This window comes from Lithobates pipiens, unplaced genomic scaffold, assembly GCF_037356315.1.
Source record: "Lithobates pipiens isolate NorthernLeopardFrog02 unplaced genomic scaffold, aLitPip1_a1.2 Scaffold_16, whole genome shotgun sequence".
Classification (NCBI taxonomy): domain Eukaryota; kingdom Metazoa; phylum Chordata; class Amphibia; order Anura; family Ranidae; genus Lithobates; species Lithobates pipiens.
Window position 1 is genome coordinate 424,163,706 of NW_027507748.1, and position 19,584 is coordinate 424,183,289.

General features: G+C 37.4%; 1 protein-coding gene across 2 annotated transcripts in view; it reads left to right on the forward strand.

The window, feature by feature from the left end:
• The window catches only part of CFAP47 (cilia and flagella associated protein 47), a 681,345-nt gene that overhangs the window by 536,781 nt on the left and 124,980 nt on the right, over nucleotides 1–19,584 (forward strand). For both annotated transcript variants that reach the window (XM_077482554.1, XM_077482555.1), the window contains exon 56: nucleotides 8,480–8,584. In XM_077482554.1, coding sequence (XP_077338680.1) covers nucleotides 8,480–8,584 — 105 coding nt within the window. The remainder of the gene's footprint in view (nucleotides 1–8,479; nucleotides 8,585–19,584) is intronic.

The window sequence follows — 19,584 nt, forward strand, 5'->3', positions numbered from 1 at the left end:
AGAGGACCCCAGCTGCAAATTCAAAAAATTGAAAATTCATAACACATACAGTACACTGTAATCTTACAGATTACATTACTGTATGAAATAATTTCAAACCCCTTTTGTCCCTAGTGCTTTATCCAATGCCCTGCATGCAGTTTTATGTTATATATACTGTTCTTTCTGCCTGGAAACTTGAGATTGTCCATGGCAACCAAAAAGTGTCCCTTTTCGTCAAAAGTGGTTTTAGACCAGATAGAAAACAGCGATAGTAAATTAAAACACTTGCAGAATTGAGTGATAGTGAATCGTGGGGAAATTCATTTTATTATTATTATATTATTCATTTTTATAATTATTTATAGTTATTTACTATATTGTAATTCATGATTTTGTGTTTCAAACTTTATCATACCCGGGATATCTACTAGACTCTTGTTTGAACAGATTTAAGTGTGTTATTGCTAAGAATTACAGGCCTACAATATAAAACGTCAAATTTCTATGCAAAACAATTATACTGCTTTGAGATGCAAAAATGTGACATAATCATACCGCCAGGGTGGCTACAGGACTTGGCAGCTGTTCTTCATACATGTTCGAGACAGACTTTGATACGAGTGAAAGAAACTTTGGACAGTCCAACATTCTATATGTAAGGAAGGCCCTACTCATGAGAGCTTACTATCTAACTGGAAGGACAAGTGATACAGAAGGCACTGACCATGAAGGATTAGCTGATGGAGAAAGTAAAAGTACAGTTTTTAGGAGGAGGTGGGATAGTCTTCCCCACATAGATGAGTGATTTCAAGGATTGCCATAAAATTAGGAGAAAATTAGTCAGCCCTCCACATCAGAGTCTTCCCAGGGTTCACTTCCTGTCCCAGTGTTAGAGACTCTGTCTGAAGGTCCTTCTACCAGGGAAAAACAATCCCCTGTACCTTCCAATTACAATTCGGAAAAGGGGGAGGTTGAAGGGGCTGAAGTGGCCCCCTCCAAGTTTAAGCTATCCCTGGAAGAAGTTGATAGGCTTCTTAGAGCCATACATATTACCCTTGGCCTATGCAAAGAAAAAAAAGGCGCTGACACTGCATGATCATATGTATGGAGGTCTTAGTGAGCCTAAGGGGTGAACATTTCTGGTACATTCTGTCATTCTGCATTAAAAAAAAAAGGAATGGCAGGAACCAGAGAGGAAACTTTTTTCTCAAGATCGGTTACGGCCACTTGCACAGAAAGAGCTGGTGCCACCCCTGAACAAATTTGCAAGGGAGCAACGTGGTCAAGTTTCCGCACCTTTGTGCGACATTACAGACTGGACCTCACATCTGCCAGTGATCGGGTATTTGGCAGGAAGGTCCTGCGGATAGGTCACTATCTCTCAGGTCCTGAAAGACTTTTGGAAACAAGTTAACAGTAAGTCTAACTTGAATTTTTACCCTAGGTCTATTTACTTTTAATTATCGTCTCCAACTGTATCTAGTTGTCATCCAGTTGTCTGCTCATTTACGTTTCCTCACTTAATTGGACTGCCCTCTTGCTTTCACTCCCTTGATATTCAATGATAGGCATAGTTTGCTAATATTTGTATAAATAAGATAGAATGGGACCTTTTTCCTTTTGTTAAATAAGAGCTGGAGAAATTTAAACTGTAACTAATACACATTTTGATTTTTTGTGCTATAATACAAGACATTTATCTTAACTCTGCTGTTTCACACTCATAAATCATGCAATCCACACTGTGAAGCAGCAGTCATTTATCCACATGCACCAGGAAAATACACCTGCAGTAAATGTTAGCTGAATATCAGATTTCCTGCTTTTAAATTTACCCCAAATTTATAAGAGCTTTTTTTTAGTTTTAGTTTTCACGTTTCTCTTTTTATTTTGGCATCCCACAAGGGAATTATGCAAGAAAGAACTGAAAAACGGAAAAACAACCTAAATCTAAACATAATAATCTAAACATAATAAAAACACTGGCTGTAAAAATAATACAGTATACATGAAAAATGTAATCTTTACAAATATAATTTACTTTTGTGAAAAGGAAATGTACCATATTTGCCGGCCTATAAGGTCACTGGACGTATAAGATGAATTTGCAGTTAAAACAAGGTAACACCATTTAAAAATATCAGAATATGCACATATACAAAAACTCCAACAGGGAATTTGATTTTCGACATTGTTTTTCTTTTAAAAATAATAAATGGTCTTAGTTTGGCGCCAGCAGCTGTACATGCTAGTACCACTGTAAAAATGTACTCCTCATGTCCTGTTGTTTTAATTAACACTTTAACACTGTAATTAACGTTTTTGCACCTTTTGAATTGACTGTTTTATTTCCAGCCATATCGTATTCATAGGAGTTTCATCTATATTTCCGATAATACTTAACGCACAGCCACGTTCCTTGTGTTGTTGTATTACATATCAATGGAAATTACTTTGCCATTGAGATCTTCAGGTAATTTTGGTCTTTTGCCTCAGTACCAGATTATGCCTTTCTAAGAACCTAGTATACCAGGATACAGTGGCCTTAAATGATCTGGGTTAGATTTGGCCCTCTGAAGTGCAAACATACTTTTGTTGTTTCATGTCACTACATATCCATTTTGACGATGCTCATGCACTATGTCTGCTACATGATGTTCGAGTTCTGGCCAATGTGGGGTGCCTCGTCTTAATCTCCCTGGTGGTATTCCTTAGTGTGGCTCAGGGGGAATTTTCACTACCAAAAGCGGTAACCTCGAGCCACACTCGGGATTGCAATACAGAATCCAGGCAAAGTTACTTACCTTGTGCCCAGGATCCTGTGATGTCCTCCCTCTGTGTCCACGGGCTGTGTCCTCCCTCTGGTTTACCGTGTGCCGAGCGTCACGAAGCATGGGGGTAGAGCCCGGTGGCAAGTTAAAAAAGTGAAAAACACATAACACATACAGTACACTGTAATCTGTAAGATTTAATTACTGCATTAAATCATTTCACATCCCTTTTGCCCCTAGTGTTCTGTCCAGTGCCTTGCATGCACTTTTATATTATATATGCCATTCTTTCTGCTTGGAAATGTTCATGGCATCCAAAAAAGCATTCCTTTTATGTCAAAATTAGTTTTTGACCAGCTTTGAAAACAGCGATAGTAGATAAGAATCACTTGCAGAATTGAGCGATAGTGATTCGTGGTGAAATTTGTCATCAAACACTGAAAGTGATGACAGCGACAATTCTGCGACTGAGCAAGTTTCTCTGTTCTATGTTTCAAGTTTCTATGCTAAACAATGTACTGCTTTGAGACACAAAAATCTGACATAATCATAATGCACACTTACTCCTTGGCATACTCTTTAATGCATCTTCATTTGCTTTCCAGTCTTAGTCCATCTTTTCTGTTACTCCATATTGTCTTGCTGCAGCACAGTTATTATGTTCCTTTGCAAAGTTTACAACTTTCAGCTTGAAACTGGCTTCATATTTCCTTCCTAATGCTGGAGCCATGATGGGGTCTTGTCTACGAGCCATTTTGTTTACACCCACTAATCTGTCTGCCCGCTGAATGTGCGGTAATACTGGCTTTATATTAATAGAATACATCACTCACCGTGATTGGCTCAGCACAGCATACCGTATGTAGCAAAGCTACATACAGTATTATTGCACATTCAGTGAACTGACAAATTGGGGATGTTCATTTTGGGCCAGCTTGGCCCAAACTAACTAAAAGTTATGTTTATACTCTGTGTATAAGACAACCCCATAGATTTTTGGGGGGATGTTTTTAAGTATAAAAAGTAATCTTATACACCAGCAAATATGGTATATACCCATCCAATTCTAAAGCTTGAACCTAGCTACTCATTTGTAGTGAAGCCGATATATTATATTATATGATTTGCGCTATGTTCCTTTTTTTAAAGCTTTCTATTTAGATTTAGAAAATAAATTAATGTTTAAAAGAAACCAGATGAACCATTCTCTTTTCATATTCTGTTTATGGCACAATTGCATATATTTTTTTAAAGAAATGTGAGTATTACCACCTATTAGACCCATTCATTATGCAAGGTTGCAGAAAGTAGTCATCCCGTTGTACCAGCTTTGTGGCTCGTTTACTGGAACATTGCTATTCCAACTTTGCTTTATGTGCATAACATTTATCATGTTTGTTATCCTGCTGTACAGTTCTCAGAATATTGCTTTAGGTTCACTTTTTGTTTCACAAGTCATTAACATAGAAATGGATTTGAATTAATTATCATGACTTCTAACTTCTGCATATTGCAAGTGAACTGTCCGGAGAGTTAAAAATATCCCCAGTGCTGTCTAGTGTGTCTGGTTCATTAGCAGTGGCTTAAATGTCATCAGCAATAGAATTGCATTACAATGGAAAGACCCTTTGAAAAGTCAGCTCCATTCATTTTCTTTTCTTCATAACTTAGTTGTGGGCCAAAGCTGGGAATTACAGTTCCAGAACAATTAGCCGTTCTTTACTTTGACTTACTAAAGCATAACTGACCCCTTAATGCATTTAGATTGTTATATGTGATTGGAATAAATTAACTAAATTACTACAGCCCATAACTTTCTGTAAAGACATTGTGAATTATGGATGATACCACCTCTCCCTTTCTTGTCAAATTTGTTTATTGAATTTTAACAATTAGTATACATAAGTACATATGGTGGCAGCAAAGAAAAGATCGCATATATGGTAATAATATTGAGTTGTAGTTCCAACATAAACTAAAAGTAGTTTAACTAAATCAATTTTACCATGGATCTAACTACTCAAAAGATTGCGCCATACATTGTATAAAACCAACTTAGACCAGGTTAATATAAGATGATCTCAGATAAAAAAAAGGTCTTAATTATTATCAAGAGTATAGTTTAAAAAAAAAAATAATAATTATAGAATCTAAAATATTATACCTCTCCCTTTCTTAAGGCAGATCACATTTTTACTGGGATTCTAGTATATGCTCTATTAATAGCATTTTGTTACGTAAGTATTTTAAGTAAGCATTGCAAAAAACATACATTCTGCTTGTAAAACTAGGATATCATAAAAATGTTGAACAATGCCATTGGGTGTAATGTGCCATACAGGTTTTAATAGCGAGTGCTCACTTTGTAACCTTTATACCCCGACTGCTCCCCAAACACCAGGCTGAAAGAATGCCATAAGCTGAATGGCTCGGTACATTTGAGAAAAGTGTTTGCTTTGGTTCCATTGCAGGAAAATTAGTTACCTACAATATTTCTTGTTATACCACAGCATTCCTCATTTCATACAATGAGAAGGCAAAGTGCAAAGACCATATTCCTTGGTGTACACTATTTGCTTTCATAAATTTATGTTATGATGAAAAATGCAATGCAGAAATCACAGTCAAATGCAAACAAATTTGCTCAAGTACTGTATGACCAAGAGTTTGACATTTTATGATCAGTCAATGGAATAAACAACCACTTGAGTTTATTATATTTAAATCCATTTGTTGGTGCGTACTAGTCTCCTGATGGCTAGATTTAACACATTTGCAAGAGACAGCAGTGTATTTTAAGTTCAAAACACATACAGTGCCTTGAGAAGTATTCACACCGCTTGGCATTTTCCATGTTTTGTTACATTACAGCCTTTAGTTAATTTTTTTTTTTAATCTGAATTATATGTGATGGATCAGAACACAATAGTCTAAGTTGGTTAAGTAAAATTAGAAAATATATGCATAAAACATTTTTTCAGAAATAAAAAACTGATAATTTGCATGTGTGTATGTATTCACCCCCTTTGTTATGAAGCCCATAAAAAGCTCTGGTGCCACCAGTTACCTTCAGAATACACAGAAATAGTGAAATGATGTCCACCTGTATGCAATCTAAGTGTCACATGATCTGTCATTACATATACACACCTTTTTAAAAGGCCCCAGAGGCTGCAACACCTAAGCTAGAGGCACCACTAACAAAACACTGACATGAAAACCAAGGAACTCTCCAAACAAGTAAGTGACAATGTTGTTGAGAAGTACAAATCAGGCTTGGGTTATAAAAAAAATATCAAAATCTTTGATTAATCCCTAGGAGCACCATCAATCTATCATAACCAAATGGAAAGAACATGACACAACAGCAAACCTGCCAAGAGATAGTCGCACACCAAAACTCACAGACCGGGCAGGGAGGGCATTAACCAGAGAGGCAGCACAGAGGCCTAAGGTTACCCTGGAGAAGCTGCAGAGTTCCACAGCAGAAACTGGAGTATCTATACATAGGACGACAATAAGCCATACGCTCCATAGAGTTGTTCTTTATCGCAGAGTGGCCAGAAGAAAGCCATTACTTTCAGCAAAAAACAAAATGGCACATGTTGAGTTTGCAAAAAGGCATATGGGAGACTCCAAAAATGTATGGAGGAAGGTGCTGTGGTCTGATGAGACTAAAATGGAACTTTTGGCCATTAAAGAAAATGCTGTGTCTGGTGCAAACCCAACACATCACATCACCCAAAGAACACCATCACAGTGAAACGTGGTGGCAGCATCCTGCTGTGGGGATGTTTTTTGACAGTCGGGACTGGGAAACTGGTCAGAGTTGAGGGAAAGATGGATGGTGCTAAATACAGAGATATTCTTGAGAAAAACCTGTACCACTCTGTGTGTGATTTTAGGCTAGGACAGAGGTTCACCTTCCAGCAGGACAATGACCCCAAAAACACTGCTAAAGCAACACTTGAGTGGTTTAAGGGGAAACATGTAAATGTGTTGGAATGGCCTAGTCAAAGCTCAGATCTCAATCCAATAGAAAATCTGTGGTCAGACTTAAAGATGGCTGTTCACAAGCGCAAACCATCCAACTTAAAGGAGCTGGAGCAGTTTTGCAAGGAGGAATGGGAAAAAATCACAGTGGTAAGATGTGGCAAGCTCACAGAGACTTATCCAAAGTGATTTGGAGCTGTAAAAGCCGCAAAAGGTGGCTCTACAATGTATTGACTTTAGGGGGATGAATAGTTATGCACATTGACTTTTTCTGTTATTTTGTCCTATTTGTTGTCTGCTTCACAATAATAATAATAATAAAAAAAAAACATCTTCAAAGTTGTGTGCATGTTCTGTAAATTAAATGATGCAAATCCTCGAACAATCCATGTTAATTCCAGGCTGTGAGGCAACAAAACACAAAAAAAGCCAAGGGGGTGAGTACTTTTGCAAGGCACTGTAACTACCATTATTAGGAGAATACAGGTCTATGTATGCTCATGTCCATATGTGTAAGTGCATGAGATTTGGTCCAGCGTTACAATAAATTCACTTTTTTGAGTCGTGTTCCACAGTTTGATCACAGAAATTAAACTTCTTTTGTAAGTTTTTCATATATTTAAATAGCATTCCATTTATACAATACAGGTATAACAGGCAAAAAATATCAAACATATACACCAATAGAATCGTCCTAATTCTTACACAGATTTACCTTTTTAAAGAAAAGCCACATTTTTGATATTCTTTAACATATAGCAGAATGGTACTACCCTCAGCTGGAGGGACCCCATTTTTAATGTCAGATTCAAAAACATATTTTTTTTTTTTAATAAGGCATCAATAGGGTAAAACATCCTTTATGTTTGCATTGGCATTTATATTCCCTTTGGGGAGAGTTTCAGTTGTATCATCAAAGACATTCATAAAAATGTCAAAAATTGGAGCAAGGCAATGTTTTAACCCTTCTTTGGCAGACTGCACAAAGGACCAGCAAACAAGAAAACCTGGCATAGGGATTACAATCTTTGATTAAAGACATTTTGTCATAATGTAATGTGTATAATAATTGAAAGCTTTGCTATGTGCTTAAGTCGGTTGAACTGTATACATAAACACTCGCTTTATGCTTTGGGAATCAGGATGTGTTCTATAGGACTATTTAGAAACATGTAATGGGTTGTAGTATATTTGGCATCTTCAGTTTATATTTGAGATCTCCTAAAACTACTGTGTGTCTGGATACTGATTTCATGTTTCTTCGTAATATTACCTTGACCACTGACAAACCTGGTAGAAGAACTATACTTTAATTTAAAGACTATTGCCTATCCATTGTTTTTATTTTTATTTTTTTTCATTGAAATAGATTGCATCTAAGTTACAGTTGCTTATAATGGCCACTTTTCTCATTGTGAAGTTAAAATATACTAATGATAGCTTGTTGTTTGCAACTTACGTTGAAGGTGTGGTGCATTTTCTTCTTTTGCTTCTCATTTTACTGAGCCAGAAGAACAATCAAAATTTGTAAATAACTTTCTATTTGGCATAATACCACGCTAGTAACTGGAATCATTGTCATCAATAAAGAACATTTACAGTTGTTTAGCAGTGTAGTAGACCATGAATGCACACAGTGCACAAAGCTTTAGTGGAGCGCATTAATCATCAGCATTCAAGATACTTCTGCAGAGTTGCAATACCAGTTCAAAAACATTATTTTTTTTTAACAGCTTTCAGTACCACCCAGTTCCACCACTGAAGTGCTGGTACAGTTCTGCCCATCTGCCCTTGGGAAAGAAAATCAGACAGCCTCCATCATCTTTACAAATCCACAGGTAAACTCTTAGAATGTGTAAACTAATTATTCATGGCTACGTATACTAAAATTGTATCCTTATTTTTATTGTGGTCATCATAGTAGCATAAATAGTTTATTAGTCACAGAACTGGGAGAATTACAGATGTACACATTCATATTCTCCCAGATGTACACATTTGTTGCATGCTGCACAACCATTTTCTTAAAATCAGGTCAGCAGAAAGCATCTTACAATAACTCTCTAATCCATCACATTTAATAGTAGAATCATCAATAACCCAGATGAGCACTTGTCAGCTCTTTCTACCGTACATTCCACAAGCCCTAATTATTTCTCACTTGGTAATATATAGGCCACCATTCTCCAGTCTAAAAAATGTTGGAGTATTTTGATAATACTAATATGAATGTGTCATGCACCTCCAAATACCTGATATCAGCTATTTGACAAATATTTATGGCAAATCTTTTTTAATTGGTCCTAAACTCATCAACAGCATCTGTTATCATGAGTTTTAGCATTTTTAAACTGGATTTAAACTGGACTCCAATAACAGTTGCGTATGAGAGATTCTTCTCTCTCAGTGATAGGGCAGCTTCTATGCTACTGTACATCTGTACTTAGAGGTATTAACCCCCCCCCCCCCCAATTAAATAATATATATATATATATATATATATATATATATATATATATATATATATATATATTAGGCATACCCAACTTTTAAGTATGCAATAGGGTTTATTTACTAAAGCTGGAAAGTGCCAAATCAGGCTCACTTCTGCAAAGAAACCAATGAGCTTCCAGATTTTATTACATTGTGTACTTAAAAGTGGGGTATGCCTGTATGTGTATGTATGTATATATATATATATATATATATATATATATATATATATATATATATATATATATATATATATTAAACTGCAGCTCACCAATTCTCAGATGTGGTGGCTGTAGTCATTTTATTTTCAAAGGATAAGTTCATCTTTGGGAACATTTTATATGTTCTACCCATTTTTAGGATGGAACATGCAACATATTGCCACTCCTGCAGCGTCTCTCTGATCCACTGCTTCTAGTGACAGAAAGTGGGGGGTCTTCTCCCCCGCTCACTGTCACTATTTAAAAAAAACACCCTGTCCACCTGGCCACATCATTCATTCATAGAGATCTGTGAATGGGAAACTACAAGTACCAACAGTCTTTGCAGCTGTCGGCTTGTAGTTCTCAATGAACTACCAGGACACTGTTGACGCTCTAGGTAGTTCATTATCTCTTCCTGTCAGTGTGAATCTTCCTGCCCCTACAATGTACTAGCAGACAGATACACTGACAAGTCTGCAGGAGTCCTGCATGGGCTGTGATCTGCTAAACCCGGGTGCAATGCTTTCCAGGCTCCAGGTAAAAAAATGTAATGCGCTTTTTTTTTTACCTACCAAAAGATATGCATTTATTATTATTTTTTAAAAAGGTGAACTTATCCATTAAGTTTGTTTTTCCTTTATTTTCACCCAGTAATCCAGCTAATAGGTTTGTTATTATTCAGCTTACTTTACCAGTCCAAACTATCCAGACAAAGTAGCAGTTAGAGGGTTGAAACAAACCATATAGCACTGACAGGGGTGCTTACAATGGACAGCTTTTATTTAGTTATATAGAACCTTTATCCCAAAAAGAAAAAAAAGAAAAAATGATTGCTGTACTTAGTGTTATCTGGAGTTCAGCTTTAAATTGTTAGTTAAGTTCATCCACTAGCCTAAGCCATACATTAATAATTATTTTCGTTCAACAAGTGGGCTGAACGAAAAAATTATCTGTTTCCCAAATCCACATTGAACCACTCCTGCTGCGCTATTGTGTTCTGGGGAGACTTCCTTGCTATCAGAACACACTGATCAGTGTTGATGACTATCGGTGTTGATGACTAACAGGCAGAAGTCGATCAGTAGAACTGGTGGAATTTCAATCCACGTATAGCAGGCTTAACACTATCCTGTCCCCAGACTGACAATGCTCCTGTCCAAGAGTGTCTGCTTTACTACTTCATTCACAATACAGACACCCTAAGACAAGAAGTTACTGGCTGGATCACCAGATGAAATAAAGATAAAAGAGTCTAAAAAAAGAAAATCAAAGCAGCCACCACATCTAAGAATCTGTAAGGTTTTTACATTTACATTTTACATTTGTGTTTCTGAGTTTATTACCACCTAATACAATGTGCACTCCACCTTTATTTGGTTAAATCACATTTGTTGCTCAATTAAGGTGTGTAAAATATTGATCCTTGCATAGATTTGGATATTTTAATGTAGTGTCATGGCAGCACAATTGTAAATAACATAACATATGGCTTGATACTAATAGAAATAATGCATAGTTTGTTGTTTTAGTTAACTATTATACCATTCAGTTTCATTGTTCATTGTGGTCCTGGCCTTAATCACATTTTCTTAGTACAGTACCAATCTTTTAACTCCATGTCCTGCCCTTAAAGTGTTCATCCTACTGGCTTTTCCCATCACCTTCTTACAGCAAAATATCCACCAAACTGACACTGACCTACTGCAGCTGGCTAATTGCATGAACGCTGAAAGGACAACAAATGTTACGTACGTGCTTAAGAGCCGATGGAAAGCTATGTTTAACAATGACAGAATATTTTTTTTTTACTCTTTGTAGCTTCTGAAGCAACTTTTAACCTTAGAGGAAAATGTCATTGATTTTCTTCCCTTGATTTCACTGATTAAATGTATCTGAACTGACAGTTCTAGCAATTTAAGGCATCTCATAGCTGGGTAGCTGACTAATCTAAAATCAGCTAATGATAGTTCTTCTATGGTAAGCTTTAACTGTTTCTGATTGTGCCTGTTTGCTGAATTGAGAGAAACGGCTCTGAGTTATTATCTGCTTCATTTGTTTCAGCTTTAAAAGTGCCTGAAAAGTCCTTCATAATAAAGATCTGGGATCCTCTTTCTGATTCCAGGTCATCTTTTACATTTCAAAATAAAATCTAATTTGACAGAGTAGAAGAGAATCAAGAAGTTAAGCATACATCTTAAACATTTTATCTCATTTCCTTTTTACTGCATTTGTTTATATCATGTTAACATCCTCTGAGAATTAATGTATCAGCCCAGAGTATTTTTATTTTATTTTTTACTTTTTGCACTGTATGCTTATAATAGATATTATGGAAACAAACTAGGAGAGATGTGGCAAGTACCACTTTTTTCTAAAAGAACCACAGATGGCTCGATTTACAAATGCATAAGCATGCAGTATTTGGTGAACATTACACATGTGCAATTATTTTGATTTTCAAGATAGTTTGTCTGTAAATATCATATACAATGAATTTTTAAGCACTGTACAGCTTGCCACTTAAAATACTGCTACCTTCAGGCTGATTATAACTGTTACATTCAATATGGTGTCAACTGAGGAGAGCAGGAGAAGGATATGTTTGAGTTCAAATAACACTTTCAGCTAAATCTTTTGTGAAAAGTACCATTTGATAAAATATCAAATGGAGTGAAAATAGCTTATCCCTCCTAGTACATTTAGTACAAATACTGGTTTGTATTGAAATGAAACCCCCAAAAAATGTGTGCTTAATAATTCAGGTGAGCTGCGCAAATGCATAGGGGTAGCCTGGGGCACAGCTCCTTCTTGATCTATACTTCTTCAAAAGAATACCACATTCATTCTAGTTTCTCAATTTAGCCTTCAGATTGCTAAAGCTAAAGTGTGTGTGTGAGTGTATGTGTGTGTGTGTGTGTGTGTGTGTTTTTGATCCTGTTTTCCTCATAATGTTCTTCCTTCCTGTTGCTTTAGTTATACTGTTCTCTGAGTGTTCCTAGCTATTCCTTTTTGTAAATTTGGAGTGAGGCACCATATGTAAATGCTCTACTTGGTTCCCATTGGCATCATCCCACATATACATTTAAGCAATATTTGAAAGAAAAAGGGATGCCCTTGATAACCACTCTCAAACATTAATGTATAAAAAAAAAAACATTTTTATTATGTCAGATAGTAAAAACAACAATTAAACAATGTTTGAAGGTATTTAAAACAAAAACCTCCAAGAGTTCCAGAGCTCGATGATTTTATAGATTTATGAATCAATTCACAGTTGGTCTATGTGTTTCACAGGAGCCCCTGCTTTGTCAGGGCCATATATGTTATATACTGTAACTTTGTCTGTATGCACAGCTCTGACTACAGCCAGAAAGAAGAAAAGATTATTACATATAAAAAAAAGATATACATATAAATATAATAATCAGATAATGAAACTATCTCCGATAGGGACAAAAAGAAAATGAAGGTGAAAAAACCTTCCTGGTGTTCCTAGATCCCTTTATCTTGGTAAGGATGATATCCCTTGACTTGTTGGACTCTTTGGACCTGACCAGTTGCTTCAACTGACCATACTAGTAGCCTAACTGCCCTGACCTTAATTGTGTTGTAAATAAGCCTCTGGTTCTATAGTTTTGATGGTTGGGCTCTGGTTAGCCCATCAATTAATGTTGTGGACTTACCTCAACTACTCTATAGTTCCTAGCATACTAGATTAGCCTCCTGTTAATACCACATAATCCATTACTTAAGTTATTGGGGGCACTTAAGTATAAAGTCAATGTAAAAGGTGGCTGCTAAATGTGAAGTGCCCATCAGTGGTCATCTGGTTTTAATAGGGATCCAACCTTTACAGCAGAAGCAGTTGTTTCTATAGGGCACACTAGTGAATCTTTTACCGTACTATCTTATACTGTAGAAGCTTTGAAAGAGGCAAACTTATTTCCTCCTGCAAAGTTAGTATGAAGTCTAGAAAGCAGAGTGAATAAAAAATTGTTAGGGAAAAAAAATTGGGGGAAAGCATCAGTGTAGTAGTGAGATATAGTTTCCTCCTTACTAGAGTTTTACTTTTATGACAGGGATAGCAGCAGAATAAAACGTATATTCAAGAATGAGATTTACATCTTGTTTTCAGCCCATCTGCTCAGAAACCAAAATCTACTGCCAACCTGTCACTTTAGTTCAGTAACATTTTTTTGTCTTGTTCTTGAAACTTTAAGTGCAATAATTTGTTGACAAGGGGAACAAGAGATGGACTTAAATATCATAAAATATACCGTACATAGTGTAATATTGGGGGTTGTTCTAGCTTAATGCAGGGCCTACCAGTGAGCTAAGTCCATGCAGTTGTGCCATTTAAGGGCTTGCTAGCCCACTTTTATTGAAGGGAAAGAAAAATAAGTCCAATAACACAACAGTTGCCCACGCAGGGGTTTCAGCTTTCCGCAGAACAATATAAATGAAAAATGCCAAGCCACCTGTCTCTCTCTAGCAGCACTGCTGCTCAGGCTTATGCTTCAGCCCTCTTGGCTCTATAACTGAGTCACTGTACCTCTTTTCCAGCTTTTGTCCTGCTCAGCCCACAGGCTTGGTCTCTCAGTCTGACTATACCATGCAGCCATACACACTTCTCCCTTGTTTACCTGAACTCCTCAGGAGGGTGGAGCCTAGAACCCTGGTCCTGACTCCACAATCAGGCCCACACACATCTGAACAATCAATGTGCTGGATAGCCCTAAATCCTGGTCACAGGATTGGAGATTTCCTCCCAACCAGATCACTGCGAAATCTCCAGGCACCAGGTCCCCAAGTGGAATTTACAAACCTTAGAAAAAACTGATGCACATTTCCTGTCCTGGAGTCCCTCAATACTAGGCGACATACCAGCTCACCGCTAACTGCACTCAGTAGCTAACTGCACTCAATAGTCACAATAGCTTAACAGCTCCATTCAAACATTGCAAGGGATCCTTAAAATTTACAAATATTACATACATTACACATTTATAGCAGTTAGGATGTACTATTTTTTTTTTTTTTTTATAGCTGAAAACTGTAGCTAATTATATATCGCATTGTAATACACAATTTTTAGTTTACAGAATTTTACCTAATAATTATTTTAAATATTTTCAGAGTATTGTTCATTTCAATCTAATTTTTGAGAACATTGAAAAAACTCCACTGGAAATCCAGTAGTAATTGTCAAGTATTCTTTATTTATTTGCTTTCTTTATTGCAAAAATGTAAACGTGGAAATGTAGTATTCTCAGTGATATCCAGTATTCTCTGCTAATTTTCATTTAATGTAAAAATATAATAAATAATGTAATAAATGGACTCCCAAAATGCATATTTTGAAAATGGCATGTAAGTACAAACTATAAATATTAATATATGGCATCATGGACACAGTGAATCATTTTCTGTTCAGCTGTTTACAAATCTCCAATTATGAAGTCAGCATCGTTAGGGAGTTGTGGACACAGTAAACATGATACAATCAGCAAACATACCAGGCGTGCCCATAAGCTGCTGGCACATCTGTAAAGTTTGTTTGGATGTTTGCTGTTTTCATGCACCTGATCCTTAATGAAATTGGCAAAGAAACTCTTAGAAGATGTGCTGTCTTCGCCCAAGAACTAGCTATTTGTTTAGTTTTCATATTTGGACAATGAATGATTGAAAGAGGGCAGAGACACTTCCAAAAACAACAATCTGTTTGACATTTTATATTACTTTTACTTACTGATGGATAATAATACACCAGCCGATGATAAAAATACACACTGGGTGCAGAATTAAAGTATTTTTTATTATCATTATTATTATTATTAATATTTAGTATTTTTGAGCAAAGCCAAACTATTTATTTTATTCTTGTCATCCTAATTTCAGGTTCATTTTAGGTTTTGCAATATCACATGGTTCTCCTTGTAAGAAATATGCTGCTCAAAAAAACTTAAGTAACACTTTGAAAACATATCAGATCTCAATTTGGAAAAATATCATGATGGATATCTATACTGATATGGGCTGGCTAATGTGTTAGATGCGAAAGGACGCCACATCGTTCAATGGAAATTAAAATTATCAACCTACAGAGGGCTGAATTAAGACATCCCGAATATCAATGTGAATATATATCAATATATCAATATCAGATGATGCAGCAGGCTAGTCCATTTTGCTGAAATTTCATTGCAGCAACTCAAAACGGAACTTAGTAGTTTGTGCTTGTATGCATGCCTGACAACGTCGGGGCATGCTCCTAATTAGAAGACGGGTGGTGTCCTTGGGTATTTCTTCCCAGATCTGGACCAAGGCATCACTAAGCTACTGAACAGACTAAGGTACAACCTGGCAGCGTCAGATGGGCCAAAACATAATGTCCCAGAGGTGTTCTATTGGAATTAGGTCAGGTGAGCGTGGGGGCCATCCAATGGTATCAATTCCTTCATCCTCCAGGAACTGGCTGCATACTATTACCACATGAGACCAGGAATTGTCATGCACCAGGAGGAACCCAGGACTCACTGCCCCAGTGTAGGGCCTGACATTTTCATTTCATCCCAAAACCTAATGGCAGTCAGGGGAACTGTCATTAGATTTTGGGATGGCTTTGGGACTTTAAAGGAGGTGAGTACAGATGGCTAGAAGAGGAGTAGATAATAAAAAACATGTTTTTATTGGTGAAACAAGGAACATGGAAAAATGATATGATACGTGTAGAAATTAATAAAATCGTCAATCACATATTACAGACCATATATAGAAACAAACATTAGTAGCAACCAGCCAACCACTGTGGATCCTGGATATGGGGGTCTGTGGGCGGGGGGCTTATGGAATTTGGAAGCCCCCTTTTACAAGGGGACCCCCAGATCCCCCCCCCCCATTTGAAATGGTAACGGGTACATTGTATCTGTACCATTTCACAAAAAAAGTGTAAAAAAAATAAATAAATAAAACAAGACACACTTTGGGACAAGTCCTTTATTAAAAAAATAAAAATGCCCAATGAAGTCCATTCATCTTCTCTCACTCTGCCGGCGGACTGGGAACCCCCCCCCCTCCTGCAAGACAGTTTTTTTTATAACTGAGGGCAGGGTCACACGGTGACGTACCCAGGTGACTCTGCCCCCCTCTGACGCAAGGGGACTTCCCCATGTCAGTGTTAATATGGTTTGTTTCATCCCTGTAAGTGATATTTCTGCAAGAGAGTGTGTTCTTTTGAAAAACAACAGACTTACTGGCCAGACCACCAGGTGAAAATAGAAGAAAGAAAGCCTAAAAAAAGAAAATTATTGTAGCTATCACACCCAGAAGTTGATAAGCTGCAATATTTGATTTTGAGTTAAGGCTGCATACTCTTTCCAGTTGACTAGTGAGTGAAGAATTTCCAAGTCACTACTGTGTTCTCTCAGTGACAACCTGCAATCAGCAGTAACAACCCATCTGTGTTTCAGTTAGCAAAAAACTTTGCTATTCAGGTAAGGCCAGTATATCTGGTGACACCTTGCTGAGAATCGGCACCAGAGCTGTGACAGTTTTCTTGTCCCTGTCTTTGAGACTCAATATTGTGAATGGCTGGCAGGCCAATGGTTCTGCAGCAGCCAACATTGTATGTATGACTTTCTTACAGAGCTGGCTGTATCTGCGGGCAGTATGACAGGGGAGGCTAAATTAGTTCCCCTCACTCTGTCCTATGCATAATAGGAATAGCAATATAGTAATACGATTGCATGCTAGTATTGTACTTTGCTGTGCAGTAAATGGTGTCCAGCACCGTGACCACCTTTTTAAACCTCTCTCATTTTTTTCAAATTTATAGGCCTCTGATACATTTTCATGTTTCAAGTGGCTTTTTGCTGTTACATGTACTGGTATTCACACCCTGTTAACTGCTGAGGCAGGCAAGCTCTGTCTAGGCTTGGCCACCATTTGGATTTCCTCTCTAGTTTTACATCAGGTGCATTTATACACAGGCCTCAGTGATTATCTTTTCCTCTTTCTTATCGTTGGCAGTATGCATGGCACTATTCTGGTAACAGCTTACAGTGACCCTGTCACTGCAATTCTACTCAGACAATCTGCCTGCACATCTTGTCGACTCCACGGGTCAGGTCACATGATGACTCCAGCTTTCCTAGAGCATCCTGAAACTTACATACTGCCCTTACAAACTGGATCACCCAATAACCCCTCATGGTAGTACCATTTGGAACAGATACTGGTGCTGCATGGGCATTTTTTTTTTATTGTCCTGTAAGTACACCAATATCCTAAGCTATTGATGGAAGATCCTTGGGTGAGTGACACCATTATTTGCACTTGCAGTGGCTGAACCTGTTGGTCAGATCGTTTGTTTTTTGCTGCAGTTCACTGGAGCCCATGAGAATATAATATGCTGATGTGCTTCTAATCAGCAAACATACTGTGTGAAGATTTTTATCATGCTACAATGGTGGTTATTTTTTACAATATCCGACCAGCAGATGTTTCTCTGTACCTTCCTATCCTGCATAGAAAACTTATTTTATTTCCTGCAAGTCAGGTCTCAGTTCCTGAACCCACAAGTCTTTTTTTACCCCCTCCAGTTCAGGGAATTTAAAAACATCCTTGGCGTACCAAAAACTCACAATCTACTGATAAATCCACATCAGCGTGTCAGAGACATGCAGAGGTGACATATGGTGCAAGAAGTTGTGTCCCAAAGTTACCAAATACAGTGCCTTGCAAAAGTATTCACCCCCTTTGCTTTTTACCTATTTTGTTACATTACAGCCTTTAGTTCAATGTTTTTTTTAATCTGAATTATATGTGATTGCTCAAAACACAATAGTCTAAGTTGGTGAAGTAAAATTAGAAAAATATATACATAAATCAATTTTTTAGAAATAAAAAAAATATAATGGGCATATGCATATGTATTCACCCTTTTTGTTATGAAGCCCAGAAAAAGCTCCGGTGCAACCAATTACCTTCAGAAGTCACATAATTAGTGAAATGATGTCCACCTGTATGCAATCTAAGTGTCACATGATCTGTCATTACATATACACACCTTTTTGAAAGGAACCATAGGCTGCAACACCTAAGCAAGAGGCACCACTAAGCAAACACTGCCATGAAGACAAAGGAACTATCCAAAAAAGTAAGGGACAATGTTGTTGAGAAGTACAAGTCAGGGTTAGGTTCTAAAAAATATCCAAATCTTTGATGGTCCTTAGGAGTACCATCAAATCTATCATAACCAAATGGAAAGAATATGGCACAACAGAAAACCTTCCAAGAGACAGCCGCACACCAAAACTCATGGCCCGGGCAAGGAGGGAATTAATCAGAGAGGCAACACAGAGACATAAGGTAACCATGGAGGAGCTGCAGAGTTCCACAGCAGAGACTGGGGCATCTGTACATACAATCATAGGATATCAATAAGCCGTATGCTCCATAGAGTTGGGCTTTATGCCAGAGTGGCCAGAAGAAAGCCATTACTTTCAGCAAAAAAAAATCAAAATGGCACATTTTGAGTTTGCGAAAAGGCTTGTGGGAGACTCCCAAATGCATTGAGGAAGGTTCTCTTGTTTGATGAGACTACAATTGAACTTTTTGGCCATCAAAGAAAATGCTATGTCTGTCACAAACCCAACACATCACATCATCCAAAGAACACCATCCCAACAGTGAAATATGGTGGTGTCAGCATCATGCTGTGGGGATGTTTTACCAGCAGTCAGGGCTGGGAAACTGGTCAGAGTTGAGGGAAAGATGGATGGTGCTAAATACAGAGATATTCTTGAGCAAAACCTGTACCACTCTGTGTGTAATTTGTGGCTAGGATGGAGGTTCACCTTCCATCAGGACAATGACCCCAAACACACTGCTAAAGCAACACTTGAGTGGTTTAAGGGCAAACATGTAAATGTGTTGGAATGGCCTAGTCAAATCCCAGACCTCAATCCAATAGATAATCTGTGGTCAGGCTTAAAGATTGATGTTCACAAGCACAAACCATCCAACTTCAAGAAGCTGGAGCAGTTTTGCAATGAGGAATGGGCAAACATCCCAGTGATAAGATGTGGCAAGCTCATAGAGACTTATTCAAAGTGACTTGGAGCTGCGATAGCCGCAAAAGG